The 21,517-nt window shown below is 46.6% G+C and overlaps 5 protein-coding genes across 5 annotated transcripts; 3 read left to right on the top strand and 2 right to left on the bottom strand.

The window, feature by feature from the left end:
* Positions 1 to 445: 445 nt before the first annotated feature.
* On the top strand, positions 446 to 1,585 carry N7483_008369 (uncharacterized protein; the record flags this gene model as incomplete). The annotated part of the gene is made up of 3 exons (XM_057091796.1): positions 446 to 677; positions 736 to 1,356; positions 1,419 to 1,585. The coding sequence occupies 3 exons, from the start codon at positions 446 to 448 to the stop codon at positions 1,583 to 1,585; spliced, it is 1,020 nt and encodes a 339-aa protein (XP_056942970.1).
* An 814-nt stretch (positions 1,586 to 2,399) lies between these two features.
* On the top strand, positions 2,400 to 5,827 carry N7483_008370 (putative SNF2 family helicase/ATPase; the record flags this gene model as incomplete). The annotated part of the gene is made up of 2 exons (XM_057091797.1): positions 2,400 to 5,375; positions 5,438 to 5,827. 2 exons carry the CDS (start codon positions 2,400 to 2,402, stop codon positions 5,825 to 5,827), a joined length of 3,366 nt encoding a protein of 1,121 aa, XP_056942971.1.
* A 1,568-nt stretch (positions 5,828 to 7,395) lies between these two features.
* Positions 7,396 to 11,317, top strand: N7483_008371 (hybrid sensor histidine kinase/response regulator; the record flags this gene model as incomplete). The annotated part of the gene is made up of 3 exons (XM_057091798.1): positions 7,396 to 10,662; positions 10,724 to 10,987; positions 11,039 to 11,317. 3 exons carry the CDS (start codon positions 7,396 to 7,398, stop codon positions 11,315 to 11,317), a joined length of 3,810 nt encoding a protein of 1,269 aa, XP_056942972.1.
* Positions 11,318 to 11,426: 109 nt separating this feature from the next.
* exg2 (putative exo-beta-1,3-glucanase) lies at positions 11,427 to 14,191 on the bottom strand (the record flags this gene model as incomplete). Its single annotated transcript, XM_057091799.1, has 3 exons — positions 11,427 to 11,844; positions 11,909 to 12,921; positions 12,977 to 14,191. The coding sequence occupies 3 exons, from the start codon at positions 14,189 to 14,191 to the stop codon at positions 11,427 to 11,429; spliced, it is 2,646 nt and encodes an 881-aa protein (XP_056942973.1).
* Positions 14,192 to 16,726: 2,535 nt separating this feature from the next.
* Positions 16,727 to 18,777, bottom strand: N7483_008373 (Serine/threonine-protein kinase 32B; the record flags this gene model as incomplete). Its single annotated transcript, XM_057091800.1, has 7 exons — positions 16,727 to 17,279; positions 17,336 to 17,820; positions 17,876 to 18,031; positions 18,090 to 18,294; positions 18,348 to 18,459; positions 18,514 to 18,636; positions 18,735 to 18,777. The coding sequence occupies 7 exons, from the start codon at positions 18,775 to 18,777 to the stop codon at positions 16,727 to 16,729; spliced, it is 1,677 nt and encodes a 558-aa protein (XP_056942974.1).
* Between the last annotated feature and the right edge of the window lie 2,740 nt (positions 18,778 to 21,517).

A 21,517-nucleotide genomic window follows, 5' to 3' on the forward strand; every position in this document is an offset into this window, starting at 1 on the left:
CTTTAGTTTAGAATATTCTACCTAGGTAGCAATTAGTAAACTCACGTTCAACCTCTTGAAAACTAACATATGCCCGCCTAGATGCTACTTAGTAGTGTTAGGTCCGAGTCTCACTCTCCAGGAGTGCGCATCGAATTAATGACACGTCTTATATCATCTTTTTGTCATACGAATGACTCCTCTCCAAAAATGTGTTTTGTTGCCACAACCCTTCTATACTTGAATCGTCACCATGTTTCAGCTTTGTTATTGATCTGAAGTCGCTATGTAGGTGCATGAATGCACGTGATTAATATACTGGGTATAATATTCGACTCGAAACCCCCCCTTTCTCTCATGCGAGCCCAAGGTACCTTTGCGATCTTTTGCGATCTATGCTTTTTCTCTTGTGCTTGGCAGGTTCTTCGTTCATTCCTTAGTCAAAAAAAGTACTACATTTACAGAGATGGAAAACAATGCTGCCACCACTGGGAATTATCTTCCTTCGAACAAAATCACAAAGTACGCCGATACTCAATTAACAGTCCAGTATCAGACGGGGCTTGACATTATAGGTGTTGGGGCAGCGGGCCAAGTCTACAATGTTGATGATCGAATCGTCTTGAAGGCGTGTAGAATATACCAGCGCCCTTCAAGTGAAGCTACTCCACGCGCCTTATGGGACTATGCCTCAGAAAGTATCTTTCACTTCTTTATCTTGAAAGATGAGAAAACCGTCTTGTGCCTGCCTTACAGAGCATCATCATCCAAACATCATAGAGCCCATTCACACGGATCATCCCGAAGGCATGTATATTCACAAATACCAGCCACTTTCCGCTCTCACACAAGAGTCTCAATCAGATCGGATCTTTCGGTATCAGGATATCATACGAGCGCTTGTGCACCTCCACGGACTTCGCATCGCCCATTCTGATATACGCAAGGATAATATACTCTTTGACCAACAAGGCCACGCTTTACTTAGCGATTTTGGCGCCAGTTGTCCATTTGGATATCCCAATCCTTCTTACCCAGTTCTTTCAAATGGACCATCGGAGACTGTCTCTGGTGCAACAGATCGATTTGCGATGGGCTCACTGATCTACGAACTGGAACATGGAATCCGATCGGAAATATCTATGGATGATCGTGACCGCCTTATTTTACCCCAGATCAATACAGGTCATGATGGCCTTGACTCGCTCATCGAAAATGCTTGGTGCGGAAAGTTTGATTCTACAACAGATATGCTGAACCATGCCGAATGTCTTAACGCCGTTCAGGACAGTCGCGGGCCAGTTGAACATCCGGTTTCAAAGGCAGAATTGATCACACGGATCACACAGTGGAGGAAGAACCGGGAGGAACAACATGGTACTCATTCGACTATGATCCCAAATGCTATAAGGAACCAGGCTAACAATATACTATACTAGGCTGCATCCTCTATTCCATACCAACCGAGTCTCAGCTGCAAATCCTAGCAGATGGCTATGGCTGGAAGATGGGTGAAGAGATGCGCTTTCTGGATGAAAGCTCTGTTCTTCCACGGAATGAATTTTCTGGCTGGTTTTATTTAATTGCAGAGGGGTTGTTCACATAGGAGATCGGTTCTACACTCTAAATAGGCTTAAATGCTAGAGTTTGGAGAAGAGCCAGTCCTAGTAAAAGAGCAGAAAAAGCAACTTGAAGTTACCATGGCTACTAGAATAGACACATCAACCAGAAAGGAGCACCGTCAGGCGAGGATGAGGGTATTCATCTCTCTCCTTTTTTTTCTCTCCATCCTTTCAAAAACGTTGTCCCCTCATAGCTGGTGGTCTGCGCTTTCTACCTACTCCTTGCATCCGTTTGATCAAACAGTATTTCCCGAATAGAAACATGCGTATCTACATGGCAATCCATGAACTATCATGATTTCAATTAACCTGGTCCATTCCTCTGTATTTTTGTAGAATTATGACATGTCAATTGATTCATGTTTGTTTGTTATTGTAAATTCGGCCTGATCTATAAGGCTGAAATTGTTGCTAGGGAATCCACCAAAACAAATCCCGTATCGATAACGTCGTCGATCTCATTCTTCTCAACTCCACCCCACGCTCGCTTTTTTTTTAGGAGGCTTGATACTTGGTAAGTGGGATGAACTTTGATGCTATCTCCATGAATCCCATGCCTTTCTTTGAATTCTGCAAGTGTCATTCTTGCAGATCTGCTTCTTGATATCTCTCCAGCATCTTCGAAAGCTTACAACTAGACGCTCTCCAGGTAAATACACGCCGACGTCACGCGCAAATACAAGAATTTCATACTGGCGTCTCCCAGTAATTGAAGAAACCATCAAAAAAAATTCCGAGTTCCGCCCATCAAACATTTGCCCGGCCTATCCATAGCGAGTAGCTTTACTGTCCACAACAATGGCCAGAGAAAGTGATGCTCCAAGTGTGCCCCTCACCCCGCGGCGGCCACATGAAGCACCAAAATCATCAGTTTCCCAACAACCCGAGTTTGGAAAGCCCTCGCCTCTTGGCCAACCGCAGCGTTCTTCCAATCATCTATTCAATATCCCCAAACACAACCGGGCGCGACCAGAGCATCATCGCGCTCCCCAACCCCCACAAACACAAACACAGCCGCAGCCGCAATCGCAACCAACAGCCCAGCCAAACCGCCTTCCTCAAGGTTTTCGACCACCAGGCGCACCAGGAGGTGGCTCAGCCACACCCTCTGCGAGCCGAAGCGCGGCATTTGACCCTTTCAAGCCTGTCAGGCCATCTGCATACACTGAGTATCGATCAGCCGTCCCACCGGGTGCAACTCCAATCAAACGTCCGCAAAATGTGAATTACACTACCCCTCGAGCCCCTCGAGCTCTTTTCTCGTCAAAGCCCTCAGCCAAGCCATCCAATTCCTCCTTGAACCTCCAAAACTTCATCGATCTTACGTCGGATAAAACTTCATTCAACCAGCCAAGTACCCCACGATATGGGGGAAGCTCAAGCTTTGGCTCCATTGACACATACAGTTACGTTGATGCAGAGAAGGCCAACGAGAACATTAAGGCTCTCCTTGAGGGTGCATTTGAGGAAGAGGAAGAGGAGGCTAAGCCAAAATCAAAGGGAAAGAAGAAGGGCAAGAAGGGCAAGAAGAACAACAAAAAGCAAGCAAAGGAGTCATCTCAAGCTGAAGTTGTCCCAGCTCCGAAGAAGGATGAGATTGACGACCTTGATGACTTGGCTGCTCAGCTTCAGGGCGTCACGGTGAATGACAAGGAAGAAGCGGCTGAAAGTCAAAACGAAACTGTGGTCGACGAAGAGAAGGACAAAAAGGTCGAGGAGGAAGGCGATGAAGAGGAAGACGAGGAGGATGATGAGGAAGAGGAGGAAGAAGAAGAGGCCTTAATCATCGAGGGATTGAAAGTCAACCTTCTACCTCATCAAGTTGAAGGCGTTCGCTGGATGTGTGACAAAGAAACTGGCCAACGCTCGGCTAAGGGTATCATTCCTAAGGGCGGAATCCTCGCCGACGACATGGGGCTGGGTAAGACTGTCCAGGCCATCTCTCTGATTCTCAAGAATCGCAAACCAGAAAACGACGAACACAGCGAAAATACCGAATCCGCCAAGAACAAAGACGACGAAGATGAGCCCCCAGCCAGTCGCTTGAGTGCGAGCACCCTCGTAGTTGCACCTCTTGCTCTGATCAAGCAATGGGAAGCCGAGATCGCCGACAAGATTGAGAAGACCCACAAGTTACGTGTCTGTGTATACCATGGAGCCAACCGCGCGAAAACCTCTGCATCGCTTGACGGTTACGATGTCGTGATTACCACTTATGGTACTCTGACCTCGGAAGCGGCAACAGCAGCCTCGGACAAGGCCAAGAAGTCAGGGATTTTCTCTGTTTATTGGTACCGCATCATTCTTGATGAAGCGCACACTATCAAGAATCGAAATGCTAAGGCCACACAAGCTGCTTGTACCTTAGATGCCAAGTACCGCTGGTGTTTGTCAGGAACGCCCATGCAAAACAACCTTGATGAATTACAGAGTCTGATCAAGTTTCTTCGCATCAAGCCTTACAACGACCTTGCTGCTTGGCGTGATCAGATCACTAGACCCTTGAACAATGGGCGTGGTGGTCTTGCCATCCAACGTCTACAGGTCTACCTGAAGGCTTTCATGAAACGACGTACCAAGGATGTTCTGAAACAGAACCAAAACGACGATTCCGATGATGAGTCCACCGGTGAACCTAAAAAGTCCAATGGGTTCAAGATCGTCAAGCGTGATGTTATCAGAGTTGATGCAGAGTTCTTGGAGGGCGAACAGGAATACTACGATCGACTTGAGAAACGTACGGAAAATCGCCTCGACGAGATGATGGGAGGTCAGAAGGTTGATTATGCGGGAGCCTTGGTCCTCCTCTTGCGTCTTCGCCAAGCATGCAACCATCCTGATCTCGTCAAGAGCGATCTAGCCACAAACAAGGATGTTCTCTTGCAGAATGGAAACCCTGGAAGCCAATCGTCCAAGGAATCGAAAAAAGACGAACTGGACGATATGGCGGACCTCTTTGGAGGATTGAGTGTTGTGACCAAAAAGTGTGATGTCTGCCAGGCGGAACTTAGCAAGAGTGAAGCTAAGAGTGGTGCTAGTCGCTGCAACGAGTGTGAGGCTGACTTGAACATCAACTTCATGGGCAAAGATAAGAAGAAGAAGAAGAAGAAGTCGAAGGTCCACAGACACCACGAAATCACTACAGTTGTCAGTCCCACTGCTAAGCCTGCTCGAGCCCGCAAGAATCGCCGAGTCATCCTGGACAGTGACGACGAGGAAGATGAGGCTGAGTGGATCGTACCCGAAGGTCAACGGAAGATGCCCAACCTCGGTCAAGCTGGCGGCTCCGATGATGAGGATGCCGAGGGCGGCGGCGAGTGGATCGGCTCTGATGATTCTGACACAGACGAGGAAGAGATTGACTCTCCGTCTGGAAAGAAGACTAGACCTATTGTACTGAGCAGCTCCGAGGACGAATCCGACTCTGACGATGGGGATGATATTCCCCACAAGGGTGAAAATGGCGAGCTGCCATCGACAAAGATCCGTCACTTGATGAAGATCCTCCACAAAGAGTCAGCAGACTACAAGTTCATCGTATTCTCAGTCTTTACCTCAATGCTCGACAAAATCGAGCCATTTTTGAACAGCGCGAATATTGGATTCGCACGTTACGATGGTCAAATGAGAAATGACCATCGTGAAGCTAGTCTCAATAAGCTGAGAAACAACAGAGGCACCCGAGTTTTGCTTTGCAGTCTACGCGCCGGTGCTCTTGGATTGAATTTGACTGCTGCCAGTCGTGTTGTGATTTTGGAACCGTTTTGGAATCCCGTAAGTTGATTATGCCATTCTATGAAAATCCTTTTTAATTATATTCTAACTGTTACAACCAGTTCGTTGAAGAACAAGCCATCGACCGAGTCCACCGTCTCAACCAGACCGTGGATGTCAAAATTTACAGAATGGTCATCAAGAATTCGGTGGAAGAGCGAATTGTGGCTCTCCAAGATCGCAAGCGAGAGCTAGCGAACATGACCATCGAAGGCAAATCTGCTGCTGGCAAGTTGACTATGAAGGACATGATGGCTCTGTTTGGCCGTGATGCCGAGTCAAAGTACCAAGACAAGCAGGAGACATTGGATTTCAAACAGACAACTCGTCTACTGGCTTCCAATGAGGACTCACCTCCCCCAAAGTCTCTGGTCACATCTAACCCTCGTTACCGAGATCATCGGCAACAGTCTAGTCGACCTGAGGATTCTGTCTACGGGCGACGTTGGTAAATGACGTGATGCGAGAATTGAAATTTGCAAGTGGAATGGATTGATAGATGAGATTTCTGTTTATTTCGGTTTCTTCTTATTTTATTGGCGTTTGTGAATGATGGATACTGGAATGCTCTGCAAATAGCAGCATGCTGGAGCCCTGAAGGGTAGCAGAATTCCTTTACTTGTCCATGTTTTACTTTTTCCATACATATGATGGAAATTTCTAGGTATTTGCTTTTAATTTTCATATTCATATTCAGTGTGTGTATCTTTCTCTCTATTGTGGTTTTTGTCTCTAGTGCAAGGGGAGACCCAAGGTTGGCTCTTCATGGCTCAACTATACTTACTCATGACTCCGGAACCTACGTCCACGAGTGATAATCTAGGAGGCAATTTCGAGTCACAAAACGTCTCTGCCTGGAAGTTCCGGGATGAAACCCCGGTCAAAAGACCTACTATAGCTACGATTATGGTGAGAGACATCGTGCTCACCTGCGGCCCTGGGAGCTATAATATTTGACCAATTTTGGACTTGCAGATCAATATCATCTTTCTATTCAAAGATCTTAGAAACAATAAAGCTCTCCAGGCCTTGGAACAAAGTTTATCATGACAGAGGAAGAGACCCGGATGATCCGCGCAGGGACCACGGAATGAGGCAATATGATACTTGTCTAGACCAGCCACAGACCAGGGGTGGTCCACTTCAGGGCTCCAGTTGAGCCTAGAGCAAGATGTTTCTTTCTCGCAAAGTGGAGGATTATTCCCCACAATCAAGGATACTGAAGCTATGCGCCATATTATCATGGTATGTTGCTTGAAAAAATGGGGTATCCAAAATGGAGAGATACGGTCACCATGATAATCCCAACGATTTCTAATAATAGTATTGTCTCATTGCAGATTTGGCCTTGTCTCAATCTCAATATCTCATTCCTATTGCATAATGCACCTCATTGCTCACCATGTATACACACCTTCCCTACATGTACGAATCAGTCATCAAGATTAGAGGCATGACTTGCTCTTCCTGACGGGACCTGCGGACTCTGCGGACACTGCGGATTCAGCAAGTCGAGGTGAAAGTGGTGTCCGATAGAACCCACGGTTCTATGGCTTTGGTTCAAGGATTGCGACTGTATTGCCGGTGGGAGTCCCTGACGAACCGGACAAAGGAACCGAAAATACACCTTTTGTGGAAGGCTTAGTGATCATTGAAGCGATCTTTTCATAGGCCTCTTTTCAAGGAGAATAGATGAGGAATCCCCTATTGTTTGGTACGAATGAGGCGAGAGATCAAGCCGTATTCTGGGGAAATCATAAACGTTCTGTAGCTTTTCCAACTGCCCTGGAGCTACAGCCGCGGCTTTCTTTGCTCAGTTCCCACCCATCTTAAATATTCTTTTCAGTTATCTTTGACGCCTTCAGTCTCCGATCAACTTGTTCAAATACAAGATATGAGCAAGCTGGAAGCTTAGGTACTTCATCGCACCCTCGAAACTTTCAACTTCAACAGCTGACACATCACTCTAACATAGCATAGACTTTGCTACATCTTATTCTCTGCTTGATTAAACAGAAACATGCACTCACCCGTTCGGCACGGAAATGAAAGTGAATGGAAAGTCATCTACAATGGACAAGACCATCAACACTTGTCCAATGACAGGCAGACTCTAGCACGACCACTTTCCATTCCAAAGTCCATGAGCATCCTATCCGACAAGAAAACAGATCTTTCAACTGTTACCGAGCTAGTCTCTCCAAGACTGAAGCTACCCAAGTTGGGGAATGACACTGTGGAAAGGGTATTCCCAGTTCGCTCTGTTGTCTCCTTCGACTCGACCCCTTCGTCAGCTCTTCAAACGCCTTCCTTGGATAAACTTGAGAGTCCGATCACACCATTTGCAGACTCAGTCCGGGCTAATGGAACGCCCGATGAGAGAACAGGAATGTATTCCAGGAAGTCTATGAGAGATACTGAGTCCCTGCCACGAAGACCGAATTACTTGACTCGCATGCGCCAACAGCCAAGCCTATCCAACATCTCGCCTTCCATCCTGAGGCCCAAAACACATGGTCCAGATTCACGTTCCTTTAATGACAGATCTCCTCACCCATCGAGTGGTAGGTCGAATGAAGACTCCAGTCTATCCGCTCAACTACAGAACACAATACGCGAAAGTGCAGATGTATTGGCAAGGGATGAGTTGACCCAAGGGCTCGGATATTTCTATGAAGATGAAACCAATTTGGTTGTTCAGCCTTTTGGTGCACTGCTTGTTGTTTCGTTCTTGAACGGACCTATCATCGTCCAAGCTGCAAGTAGCAACTCAGGAGAGATTCTGGGCTATTCCCCTGATGATCTGTTCAGTTTGTACTCCATCATGCATATATTGCCAATTTTGGAGTACAAAAAATTCTTCTCTCATATTGGTCGTGTCTCAGATGATGATTATGATGTGCAGTTGTGTGGGCCTGAGGTTTTCTCCCTTTCGATCTCAACGCGACAAGGTGGTACAACGAATTTCTGGTGCACCATGCACACCAGTCGAGTGTATCGAGGCTATATCATCTGCGAACTAGAGCGCGGTACACCTGATATCAATGAAAAACAAGAAGCCTCTGGCTTTGCAGACACTGCGCCAGTCACCGATTATCGAGCCAGGTTTGATGAATCAGAGCTTCTGAACACTCTTCCACGAATCGTACAAAAAATCTCAAGTACCCAAACACTTGAATCTCTTGTTCATCAGACCATGTCGAGTCTGCAACAGTTAACTCTGTTTGAGCGCATAACGATGTACCACTTTGATAGTGATCAGAATGGCATCGTTGTTGCCGATTGGACCGATGCATCACTCGATTTAGAGTCCTGCGAGGGCCTTAAGTTCCCTGAGTCTTCATTCCCAGATGAGATGAAAAAGCAGTATCTCCGAAATGCAGTCTCTTTTGCCTACAGAAAAGACCAAGATTTCGCAGAATTGAGATATCGTGCATCAACCATCAAGATGGGACTGGACTTGTCTCATTGTTATCTCCTAGCATCCCCAGGCTCCTCAGAGGTCAAATCAGATCTCCCTATTCAAGCATGTATATCGATCGGTATTTATGCTTTTGGAAAACTATGGGGACTGGTGTCTTGTCAATCATATGATGAGAACACACGACTTCGACCACTTGTTCAGCGAGCCTGCTGGCTATTGAGCGAAACAATTTCGAGCAACATCGAGCGCTTATCATACACCTTACCATTTCATGCGCAGCCAAATCCATCTAGCAGGGGCAGTGATGTAAAGCCAGAGCTTCAAACACCTTCTGGTGATCTTCTTGGTCTGTTTGGTGCGGATTATGCCGCAGCATCTATTTTGGGAGAGACGAAAATTCTAGGCAAACCACCCGACTCCCAGGAAGCATTAGCCTTACTGGAATATCTTCGTGCCAAAGAGCTAAGCACTGTTCTATGGTCGACAGACATCCTTTCAGACTTCGGGGATCTCGATTACTCCCCCGGTTTCCGCAATATTTCCGGTCTAATATACATCCCGCTTTCAGCAGATGGACAAGACTTCATCGTCTTCTTCCGAAGAGAGATTGGAACGGAGCAAAAGGCACGAAATGTTGAATGCAATCGAGCTGCACCATGGGGTCAGCCTAGCGACGGTGAGAACCTGAAGACTCGTCAGACAGAATGGTCGGCAGCCGAGCTTGGAAAAGCATCGATATTGTCCTTGCTATATCGCACCTTCACTGAGATCTGGCAAGAGAAAGAAGCTACGATGCAAAATAACCAGCTTATGCGCCTTCTCCTTGCTAACTCTGCGCATGAATTCCGCACTCCACTCAACGCTATCATCAACTATCTTGAGATCGCTTTAGATGGAAATATCAACCAAGAAACACGGGATAACTTATCGAGGTCCCACTCGGCGTCGAAGTCGTTGATCTACATTATCAACGATTTGCTTGACCTGACAAACGCAGAGAACGGCCAGAGATTGATTAAAGACGAGGTCTTCAATTTATCTGATACCCTTTGTGAAGCGACAAATATCTTCTGGGAGGAGGCAAGACAGAAACACGTCGATCTCCAGGTTGTGCAGCATGCAGTATTACCTGCAGTTCTTGGCGATCAACGGCGTGTCCGTCAGGTTATTACCAATTTGATAAGTAATGCTGTTCAGCATACATCAACTGGTGCAGTGACTATCGAATCATGCGTTTTACCCGAGTCTTGGGAACCAGATCGCATTTCGGTAGAAGTTGCAATTCACGATACCGGGTCTGGTATGTCTCAAGAGGCAGTGGAGACACTTTTCTGTGAATTGGAGCAAGTCTCAAACAAAGAATACATGCAGAATCCTCCATCCTATAGCGACAAATCAGATCTGTCCGCTTTGGAGACGGAGAGTGTTCTAGGACTGGGTCTTGCCTTGGTGGCAAGGATAGTCCGAAATATGGATGGACAACTTAGTCTCAAGTCTGAAGAGGGAAAGGGTAGTTGTTTCAAGATCCGATTGAAGTTTCCGTTGCCACCTGAGGAAGTTACATCTAGTTTTCCTCAGGCTTGCACTCGTGGAGGCTTGCAGTCTGATGCAGGTGCAGAGGAATATGATTCCCAGAAACCGAATGAGCAAATTCGCCACAGCCAGCAAGCAAGCGGTGGTCAGTATGAGTCGAACCGGGAGATCCAAGAAAAGGACGGAGTTTCTTGTTGCTGCGGTGAGCCCATAATGTCCGAATCTGCCATTGGTAGAATAGATAGTCCTCTCGTGGATGCAGATGTTACTCTTCTGAATGGAGAGTCGCGAAATCTCACGATTCTAGCCTCGGGCACCAAGGTTGAAGACGTGAGTACTACTCAAAGTTGCCACTCGATATGTGCTAATTCTTTTTTTTGGATTACTGCAGAAGGTGCCTTTGAGGTCAAATAAAACCGAACCATTCGTCAAGTCAAAGCCTATCTCTCCAGATGGGGTGGAAACGCCAGAAATTCCAATAAATCAACAACTCCGTGTTCTCATCGCAGAGGATGACCCCATTAATAGCTCAATCGTTCAGAAGCGACTTGAGAAGTTCGGGTATTCTGTTCGCATGACTGGAAATGGCAAGGAGTGTGCATCCGTGTACAACGAAAGTCCGAATTGCTTTGATGTGATTCTCATGGACATTCAGGTATGGATTGTTCCCTCAAAAACGAAGAAATATTTCTAATCATCTCCCTAGATGCCCATAGTAGACGGGTTAAATGCTACGAAGATGATCCGTCAACAAGAATGGCTGCATTCAACAGACCATGATAGGACTCCAGTTTTTGCCGTTTCAGCTTCCCTCGTCGAAAAGGATCGTCAGATCTACATGGATGCCGGTTTTGATGGATGGATCATGAAGCCGGTTGACTTCCAGCGAGTGCACCAACTTCTTGATGGAGTTTTGTCGGTAGAAAGTCGAATCAAGGATGTCTATGAACCTGGAATGTGGGAGCAAGGAGGCTGGTTTGAGTGAGGGAAATTGAGAAATATTAGTATTACAGGAATTTACAGCTTGAAGACTGAGCTTTCAGTAGTAAGAATGTACGCATATTTTTGAAGAATATTTACTATGTCATAACACATTAATAGTACTCGGGCAGACCCAAGCTTGAGAAATCCGGGACATCATCTCCGCACTTAAATGACGGCGAATAAGCCAGGGTTGGCATAAATCCAGCCTTCCAAGCCGCACGATAACTCCATTGTGCTGCTGATTCCGTACGCCAGGTCCAGTAGAACCAGCCCATTGCCGTTTCAAATACAGAAATTTGGGCTTCTGCGTAGTACAGCAGCCACTTCTTGTACGCATCGGAGTAGTCTGATACGTCGGCATTGGCACCGTCACAAGAACAGGTACCTTCACTTGCAGTTGGACAATACTGTGTCGAGGTACTCGTGTCATATGTCCCTTCCCATCGAGTGCCACGGCCGACATTATTAAGATATTTGGCACAATCAGTGTCAGCTTGTGACCACTCACCACAGATTGTGGGTCCCCATCTAGAAAGTAGGTTAGATATTTTGCAATTTAAACAATTGGAAGATATTTGAAGCTGAAGCTTACCCTGAGCCCGTGACATTGATAGCTTCTATCATGGGATACCAGCTATTGCAAATAAGCTCGATCTTCGCTGTGTGATTCAGCACGATCTCGCCAGTATTGAATGTGGTATATTGATGTGTGTCCAGATACATGTTATCTGGGTGCTCACTGTACATAGTGTCCCACTTGTCAAGATTCAAGAACCCATCATGAAAGACAATAGTGCTGTTGAGGCCGTTTTTTCGAGCAATCTCAGTTGTCGAATTTGTCCACTCGAGCACTGCTGCAGCAGACAGATCAAGCATCAGCGGCTCGTTTGCCACACCGTACATTTTCACGATATTCGTGTACCGATCTTGAGCAAAGAATTGCGTCAACTGGTCATGGATTTCCAGAGAACGGTTCGCAAAAAGGTCGCCGTCTGTTCCATTCAGCCAGCGAATTAGCCCTTGGTGACCACTATGCTCCCATCCATTTTGACTTCCTGGGACTCCATGGAGATCGAGATTGACTCGCAGTCCGTACTTGCGGCAATATTCAATTGCACGCAGGAGATATCTCCAGGCGATTTTAGGTACATATGGATCGTTGTCGTAGATTTTAACTGCCCAGTAGGAATATTGAAGGCGCACATGATCAAGACCAGCTTCTGCAATTTCGGCAAAGTCCTGCTCGGTGTAGAAAGTCGCATAATGTTTCTCAATTTCTGTCGCAGCATCGGACCCCAGCTGAGTTGTCAAAGTCCACTCATCTATGATTCCCTCATCTGAAGAGTAAGTATCAAACAAGGACGGTGTAATCCACGGTTCAATGGAAAGCCACCCTCCAATGTTGACACCTCGGATTGGTTGGGAGCCATAAGGGAATGATTCGTTCAATGGTGGAACATTATCATTGGGTCGGGCGGAATCATCCCATGAAGAGTTGAGGCCCATCATGTACAAGCCTCCCACGGTGTCGTTCGTAAACGTGAGGTTGAAGCCAATGGTTTCATACCATGTGAAAGGATCTAGGTATGTTCCCTGTGCCCAGGACTAGAATTCAGACAGTTAGTGGCCATACACAAGCCAAGAATAAGAAGACACTCACGGGAATGCTGTCGCGGCTGATAGTATCCAAATTCGCAGTCAGATTACTAGAACTTGAAGAAGTCGAAGAGCTGGAGCTAGATCTAGAGCCAGAGCTTGTGTCTTTCTTCTGGGACTCAACAACGGCAAGTGGTATAATGATAGCAAGCAGTATGAGGAGACCAGCTGCAGTTCCAAACCATATCCGCTTCCTCCTAGACCATGAGTCCCAAAATTTCCAGAATGGTCGTCTTCCAGCATTATCAAAGCTTCCCTCCCAGCTCTCTTCCTGTTTCCATGTCTCTTCCATGCCCGAGCCACCACCACCCCGGCGTCGAACATTCATGTCTGGTCTTCGACCTTCTTCTAGATAAGAGCCAGAGACAACTCGAGCTCCAGATTTTTGCTTTGAACGTGCTTCCAGAAACTCAGCACCAAGTGCTCCAGCTCCCGCACCAGCTAAGGCAGCTCGTTTCCGTTGACGACGCTCTCTGCGCTCCTCATCCATATTCCTCGAGCGCTCTCTCTCTTGATGTCGTTGCTCCCACTGCTCTGGAAGATCCTCATCCATCTCATGTTCAGAGACGTCTTCAGCAATTCTTTGAGCCAATGCATCAGCCGTCAATAGACCAGAAGCACTATTAGTAGACTCGGTACTTTTATGTTTCCTCGCAGTAGCAGCGGCAGCAGCAGCATCAGCTTCGAGCTCTCTCTCCCTCTCTCTCCGTTGCCTTTCTCGTCGTCTTTGTCTCCTCGCCTCGGCATCGGCGTCACTCTCCCCCTCTCGATTCCGGTGCCGCCGATCCCTCACAGCCTTTGTCGGACTCCCCTCATCCTCCGTAAGCTCCCTCCTCCGCCGATATCCATCCCGATCTCGTTCTCTATCCCTCTTTTTGATAGGTGACGTAGCAGGTGACTCCTTCGCCTTATCCATGGACTCTTCTCTCCGTCTGCGCCTTCGTTCCCTCCTCCTCCTCTCCTCCTCTTCAAACGCAGCATCACTCTCTCTCCTTTCATCCCGCTCATAAGAATCATAACCTGTCTCTTCTCCTCGGAAACGGTACTTCCCTTTGCGACCACTCCCAGGACTCGACGCCTCCCCCTCATCCTCATCATATCGACCACGAATGTACTCGCGCTCACGTTCAACCCGCCTTTCTCCTCGCCTCTCGCGCTCGCGTGTCCGTTCCCGTTGCGATTGTCCGTATCGATCCCGACTTCTCGATTGGTTTGGCATCCCCGATCACCAGTGACCACAGTCACTTCACCCTCCAACCGAACAATAGGTATCGTACACCGGGCGCGACTCTTAGATGTAGATTTTTAGATTGAGAATGCTAGTGCGGGGCGTATCTTTCTCTCGGATCTCGGAATGCTGAGCGCGTGGAAGCTTGGACAGGAGTGGCGTATGCCCCGCGAAACGTGTGAAACAGGTGGAATGTCGGGTGTTTCTTTTTCCCTTGGCTGGGATTGGAATTGGAATTGAAATTCGTGAGCGATTGATTTGTTGTATTATCTAGAGGAATTGGAGAAAGAGGATTGAATATTCCTCCCCTGAGGGTTGATCGTATGGCCGAGCGTGTTTTTCGGGGATTCGGAGTTATTGTTTTGCTTTTGCCTCTTACACGTTAGTGCTAGGATTGCGTGGACGCGCAGCTCGGGGGTAATTCCGCGGACTGGAATTTTGCCGGCTTCAAAAGAGGGACTGATTCGATGTGGTTTTATCGTTCCTCTAGGGTTCTTTATGGATTCTTGGTGGAGTCTGCGATCGATGTTGCGGAGCAACGCGTCAGAGGTGGAGTTCAGGGTCGTGAAGCCCTCCAGGGCTGAGGGTCTTCAACTTGAAGCGATCAGCGTCTAATTTCGAGACCCTACATACAATGGAACGGTTGTTCTGGCGAGAGGTGATTTGATGGATGAAGAAAATAGATATCAAGTTCGTATCTCAGTAATATGTACTAATAGTAGCAGTATAAGAAGGTGATGTATCCATACTAGTAATCGATTATAGAATACTAGTACCCGTAGAAGGCACCTGGGCATTCAGGTTTGGATGAATATATACTCCGTAGTAGTAGACGTTGAGATGCAATACTAGCAGTAGGTATGGTCAGCTGCCCATGTGGTCAAATAGCCATTTACAATCGCACTCATAGTAGCCCTAGAAAGTGATATGAAAAACGTGAAATGTACTACAAGCCCTGGAGTTTATATCATGTAGTAAGTAGATTTTTCTTGGTCTACTACCTACTCCATACAGGATAAGCATATAGTACTCCAGGGCTGGAGGCTTTGCATGTAATATTTCATAAATACCTTACCGTATTGTACTTTTTCTATAGTGGGTGATCTCAAAACCTCACCTCCCACCTGGCAACAGTATACCTATAATATTACGCCAATATGTTCTCCCCGTCATACAGCTTCAATTTTGAAGATAATAATTTAAAATAATTAATTCCAGCTGCTGAGCTTATCAGTAATACGTCCAAAAAATTTTCAGTGAAATATAATCGCTTTTGGTGGTTTCCCAGGCCTTTTTAAAAAAGAATTTCTTAACTATTACTACATCTACATTCTGACACTACATGGGGAATCTAGCACTACATGCGTAAACTAATACTAAATGCGCGAACTAACACTACATTGAGAATCTGGCACTACATGCGCAAACTGACACTACACCCACACAATCTGACAACTGCACCCATAATCTGACATTACACCCAAAATTTGACAGTACCCATATAATCTGGCACTACACCCACACTGACAGAACGTCTTTTCGAACAACTCTGCCTAGGTGATGTTTATTGCCAACAGCACTTGAGCTACCTAGGTAAATTACCTCTATCAAACTTCAATAGCTTCCATGCTATCTAGGGTGAGCTCCTAGTAACTTAAATACATTCTGATCATAATAGACACTACATAGAAATGCCAGTGAGCATCTGACTGGAACTTGAAGTCACAGCTACTACAAACATTGAACTAACATCCACATATATAAAAGAGATTCCATTATTCTGCTCTATCACTTAGATAAAACTTGGGTGCTATTTTCAGTCCTAGTAGTCAGATTATGAGTTCAAGGTTCAATATCATTTACATCCCCCTGTGCCGGGGCACAAATATTAAATACACCCGATTAAGCCATGAACAAGCACCAGTCCGATCTAGTTTAAAGAGAAAGGAAAAATAAGAATAAGACGAGAAAAACAGAATTCGTGTCCATCAATGAAGCAGGGTATGAGAACTCCGAGGGGAATGAACATGATTGTAACATGGCGGAATAAAAAAAAAAAAGCTCGTCGAGACAGCCTTCCCAATCGATCCAATGCAGTCATTTGTACAACTCAAAAAGAAATAGAGAAAATAATCAAGGATGGAAGAAAGAAAACAAAAAAAACAGATTGTCGCTGAGTCAGGGGAATCTAGAAGAATGAAACTGAGGTGGTGCCGCAGGCAACTCGGCCTCCTGCAATCATCAATGCAGGACAAAATGCGGGAGAAAGATCCATTAACAAGGTATAGTTAAGCCAGTAGGCTTCCATGGGCGGCATCTGAGCCAACCGAGCAGACGAAATGAGTAATAAGAAGCGTCTGGAAGACTTTTATCTCCTTGATTGATGCAAAGTCAGTAGCATACGCTACAGGCATGAGTATTGGAGGTACTTGATAGAGAGGGCGATGCAGCGTAGGCAATTTCCATCAAAGCCGCTACTTGAAAGTACGTCGATGGTAGGAATTCCCCAGCAGAGAACGACCCTCCTTAGCTGCTGATAATCTGGCGAGCCCCTTCCTTGCCCAGAACACCGGGCTCTGTAGGCTTGGGGCTGCGATCGCGGCCTTTTTTGCGACTGAGGAAGGAGAGCATTCCGCTATTGGAACCCTTTCCTTTACCTGGGTCACCCTCGAGGCCTTCTGCCGGAAGAGTATGGCTATGGTTGGCGAGTTCGCTCCAACTACCAGCCTCTTCCAACACCATTTGTACACCTCCTCCTTTGCTCATCTTGCGTGTGGCGCCGCGGGGTCGAGGGGTAGGGGGCAATGGGCGATGGAAAGAGGGATGTTGAGGTGGAGGAGAAGCAGATGCGCGGGTAGAGGGAGAAGGAGGTTGCCCAATAGATGCAGAGTCGTTCGGGTCAAGGTTTTCACTGATCGTTGGTGTCACGTCGGTCGGCAATCTTTGAACGGTGGGCTCGGTGATTGGTGAGTTGCGAAGGCTTGATTCAGGCTGGGAGAATTGTCGGATGTGAGAATTCATGACAGGAGGGGCATTGGTTGATGTATTATTGGCATTAGGGAGACAGTCCTCGGGATTCCTAGGATATGTTAGTCGAATATTCGAGGGGTCAATACCAGAGAAAGGTTCACGCACGTTGATGCAGCAATGGCATCTGCAGCGCTGCCTTGGTAATTAACAGTCGTGTAGTCGAATGGCTCAAACATGGTCTCGATAAGACGATGAAGTTCATCCTCTCGGATTTCCTTGGCCGTGGCATCGTCACGCAGTTCTGCGCGTGGCTTTTGGCGACGGGCTCGAGCCTCCAGCGGTGCCTCCTCCAAGAGTAGTTCCTCTAGATCGTAGGTGGCGTCGAAGTTCGTCTTATCGCTAGAAGGACGGAACACGGGTGGAATTTCCTTGCGTTCGAGAGCTTCAAAGTCGATCTCAGCGAAGAATTGATGTGAAATAAAGCTCTCCCAGCTGATCGCGCCGATTCGACGGCTCCGGTCGCGTTCCATCAAAGCCCCCAAAGCGCGCAGACAGGGGACCGAAACTGCCGGGTTGGTGACATAGTATTTCGGCTGTGCTTTTTTGATGTTTTCACTCAAGGTGTCCTGGCTGCGACCTTCAAATGGGCGCTGAGAATAAAGTTAGCGTCACAATTGGCTGGCTAAGCGGTAACTCTTCACATACCTTGTTGTAAATACATTCGTAGAATGTAACTCCCAAAGACCACCAATCCACTTCGAAAAAGTACCCACCACCCTCGTACACCTCGGGTGCCAGGTACGCTAATGTTCCCGATTTGCTCGTGAGAGGTTTGCCCGGTCGAAAGTCTGAGGCCACATTCTAGATTCTTCATTAGTTGATGAACTGCATAATGTATTGTCAAGGGTGTGTCACGTACGAAATCTGCCAAGTGAACATGGCCTTCTGAATCCAACAACACGTTATCTGGCTTTAGATCACGATGGATGATACCCTGGGAATGAATGTATTTCAAAGCACAACCAAGCTCGGCCATCCAAAAGCGTACAGCTTCCTCGGTAAAGCACTTGCGGGAGATATGGAAACGGAGATCGCCGCCATTCATGAGATCGACAACGATGTAACTGGAAGGAGTCAATTACCTGGACCTTCTGAACACCAATGACCAAGAACTTACATGTATTCCATGTCCTGGAAACTATAGCGCAAATTACAGAGGAATGGATGGTTCAGATGTTCCAACATTCTCCGTTCACGAATAATATTCCGTACACTCTCCGAACGAACCACTAACGTGGGATTAGCAACGTGTCTTGCGCCATGCAGTATAGAAATTGACGTACCCTCTTCCTTCCGAATGTATTTCAAGGCGAAAGTAAGGGCTGTATCTTTCCGCTCAACAATGCGAACCTTGCCGAAGGCACCCTTTCCAACCACGCGAAGGAGGCGAAAGTGGTTAAGGTTGACTAGCGGAAGTTAGTACGCTGTTTGGCTGATGGATACGACTCCCACAATTTAAAAAGTTTCAAAATTTTTTTATGAATGATCCGATATTATCACATACCTGCATCACTGCAAACAACGGGTTTTCCCTGAGTATTTCCCATTCTGGCGGAAGTGAACGATGTGGATGATTAAGACTATAATCTTTCCAACAACATTACACTGATCTGAGAAACCTCGGATTGCAAAGATTGGGGGAAAAGTTGTGTCCGTTAAACAGTCAACGGAAGGTCAGGAGAGATATTTGTATGTGGAAAGCTCAGAGCATGTAGTCCATGAGAAATGATGAAATGCGGCAGAATCGCGGAGCGGGGTGTTGCAATGGAACGCGGTGGGCGAAGACAATCGGGTGGCAGCAGCACGGTAGGAAATTGTGAGGATCGTATTCAAGAAGAATTGCGGGTCATAGAGTGGAAAAGAGTCCAAAATATTGAGAAAGATGTATCTCGTAGCAGGGGTTAAGTATACTCCCTCTGCGTAGAAAAATCGGGGACTAGAGTAAATCGGGGGGAGGCTAAAGCAGCCAGACGAGCCCAAAGCGCTCGGGAAGAGGAAATGAACCCTAGAAGATCAAACTGAAACAAATGTCTTGCAGACTCTTTGAACAAAAGAGTTAGACGTGTTCTGGAAGGATGTCGTTTTTCTTCCAAAGAAAGGGGAGAGAAGAGGGTGAGCGGTCAAAGAGTGGCAGTATAAGAGGATGGAACCAATCAAACTCTTTAATGGAGAAAGGGGGACTTGCATGATCGACGTTGAACTTCTTAATCTTTAATGAGAAGAGCGAGAGACTCATTCAATCATAGATTGTTAATTGGGGTGATGCTTTTTTTAATCTTTATCTCTTTGATCCCTTCTCTCCTTACTTCACTAGTAAATTTGATCTCTATATAGATCTATCACTATATCGAATAATTCTACATCCTACAGGAATGAACGCCCTTATGAACAGAGAGTCATGGCGGGACCCACGGGACGGGAAAAAGGATACGAGTACTATGAAAGACAAAGAAAAAAAAGAAATATCATTCAAGCATTCAATTGATAAAACTCCCGGTTGGATATGACATCAGATTGAGAATTATCAATATGAAATGTCTCTATGCGAATTCTTCTTAGGAATCTAGATCTATTAGAGAAACAGGGGCATCGGCTCTTTCAACCAGACTGGCCTTCGTCCGCTGCAGAATCCCTTTCGTCTCCGAAACTCCGTGCCACTCTGACCTGTCAGATCCGGACCCTTCCCCTCCTGATGTTCATATTTTTTGCATGGATATGGAATTGGGGTCCGTCTCAAGTCGATTTGTTGGATGAATTCAGACAAATAAGATTCCAACTGATCAGTCCCCCCTTTAATGGAAACGGACAGGGAACCATGTATGGGGGGCATTGCTCAGCACATCTCATCTTGAAGCTACGCGAATCAAGACTGGTAGTCGCCACGTTATTGACCGCCCTTATTGAGATGCAGGTCTCGGCTCTGTCCGTCGCACAGGAACGGCCGTAGAACACCTGCAGAACATTCGAAGATGACCTATCAATTGTCCTCAATCTCCACCAAGAGAGACCGCCCCCAAGCTATACGAAATAACTGCAGGGATATCACTGGATAGGTCTGATTATGATGGTAGATCAGTGGTGAAACTTCTCGGAATCGAGCATCAACCTGTCTTGATGGAAGATGCCCAACTCGCCGTCCGGAGTAGAAGTCAAAGAGAGAAAATCTCACTTGGCTCACTTGGCAAGTGCTGATTAGGTTATGAGGCCGGTCGCTCTTTGACCCACCCTGGACAGGGAATCTGTCGCATCCTGGTCGCGTGGGCGTTTCAGCTGCAAGATGACAAAGATGGAGCCTAAGCTGAAACGGGCGGACTCTGACTTTGCTTCAGGGGGATTATCTTCTGCAAAAGTTCCAAGAATGATCTCTATTTTATACTCCGTCGGATTTACTCTGCCCGAGCATTTGAAGATCTATCATGGATCTGATATGTTGGTTAGGTTACTATATTATTCAAGTTACTAATAGTGGCATGGGTGTAGAAGCCAACACCAGTTGACACAGGCAGTTTCAAACGCCAGGTGGGGTGTACTAGTACTAGTAAGTGCCGGCTTAAGACCGCTAGTCTATCTAATCATGCATGTGGCAAGATCCATATGAGACAAGCATGGAGCTAGAGAAGAATAATAGATATTAGAGCGAGTAAAACTTCAACTTGGAACATCTGGTCTCGTCTGGTCTCGGACGTTTACCGGTAGTAGCTACTAGTACCTCCCTGGATCAAGACCTAGATCGGGGCCATGATCTTTAGACCATGTCGGACGTTATGTCTCCAAGACTGGCTGTGATCAGTCCAATCCATACTCTTTGATCGTATAATCATGCCAGTTCAAGTTGTAATAGTTTGATCGCTTTCAATTCGGGAATTCCGATTGGCTCAAATTGGAATAGATGTAGAGCTGCCTGGATGAAGAAGCAAAGTCATCGACTCACCGGTTTTTCGTATCGGGCACTTTGACGTAGATTTAATCTAGTCCAGATATGCTAGGGTTCATCCTAGTCTACGATGGAAACTTGAAGGGGATTCCTGGCGTCCACGGGGAATAGCCCTCAAGTGCTAGATCAATCGAGATGGGCTGAGGAGGATGTAGAAACACTACTCTAGAACCGTTGTATATGGTTTCTTTGTGCCGAAGATACAAATCACTGAGTTGTGAGAACATACACCATCTGTACTAGACTTGTATCGATTAAAATAGTATGAGAATTGATACTTCCCAGATGTCTGGTGCCCAGGTGGTGATGAGGGAGTCCAAGTCACGGGAGTCTTGCACCTGCCTCCAGTTACT

The sequence above is a fragment of the Penicillium malachiteum genome, assembly GCF_028827825.1.
Source record: "Penicillium malachiteum strain IBT 17515 chromosome Unknown utg000004l:1.0-4883003.0:1.0-4884900.0, whole genome shotgun sequence".
Lineage (NCBI taxonomy): Eukaryota > Fungi > Ascomycota > Eurotiomycetes > Eurotiales > Aspergillaceae > Penicillium > Penicillium malachiteum.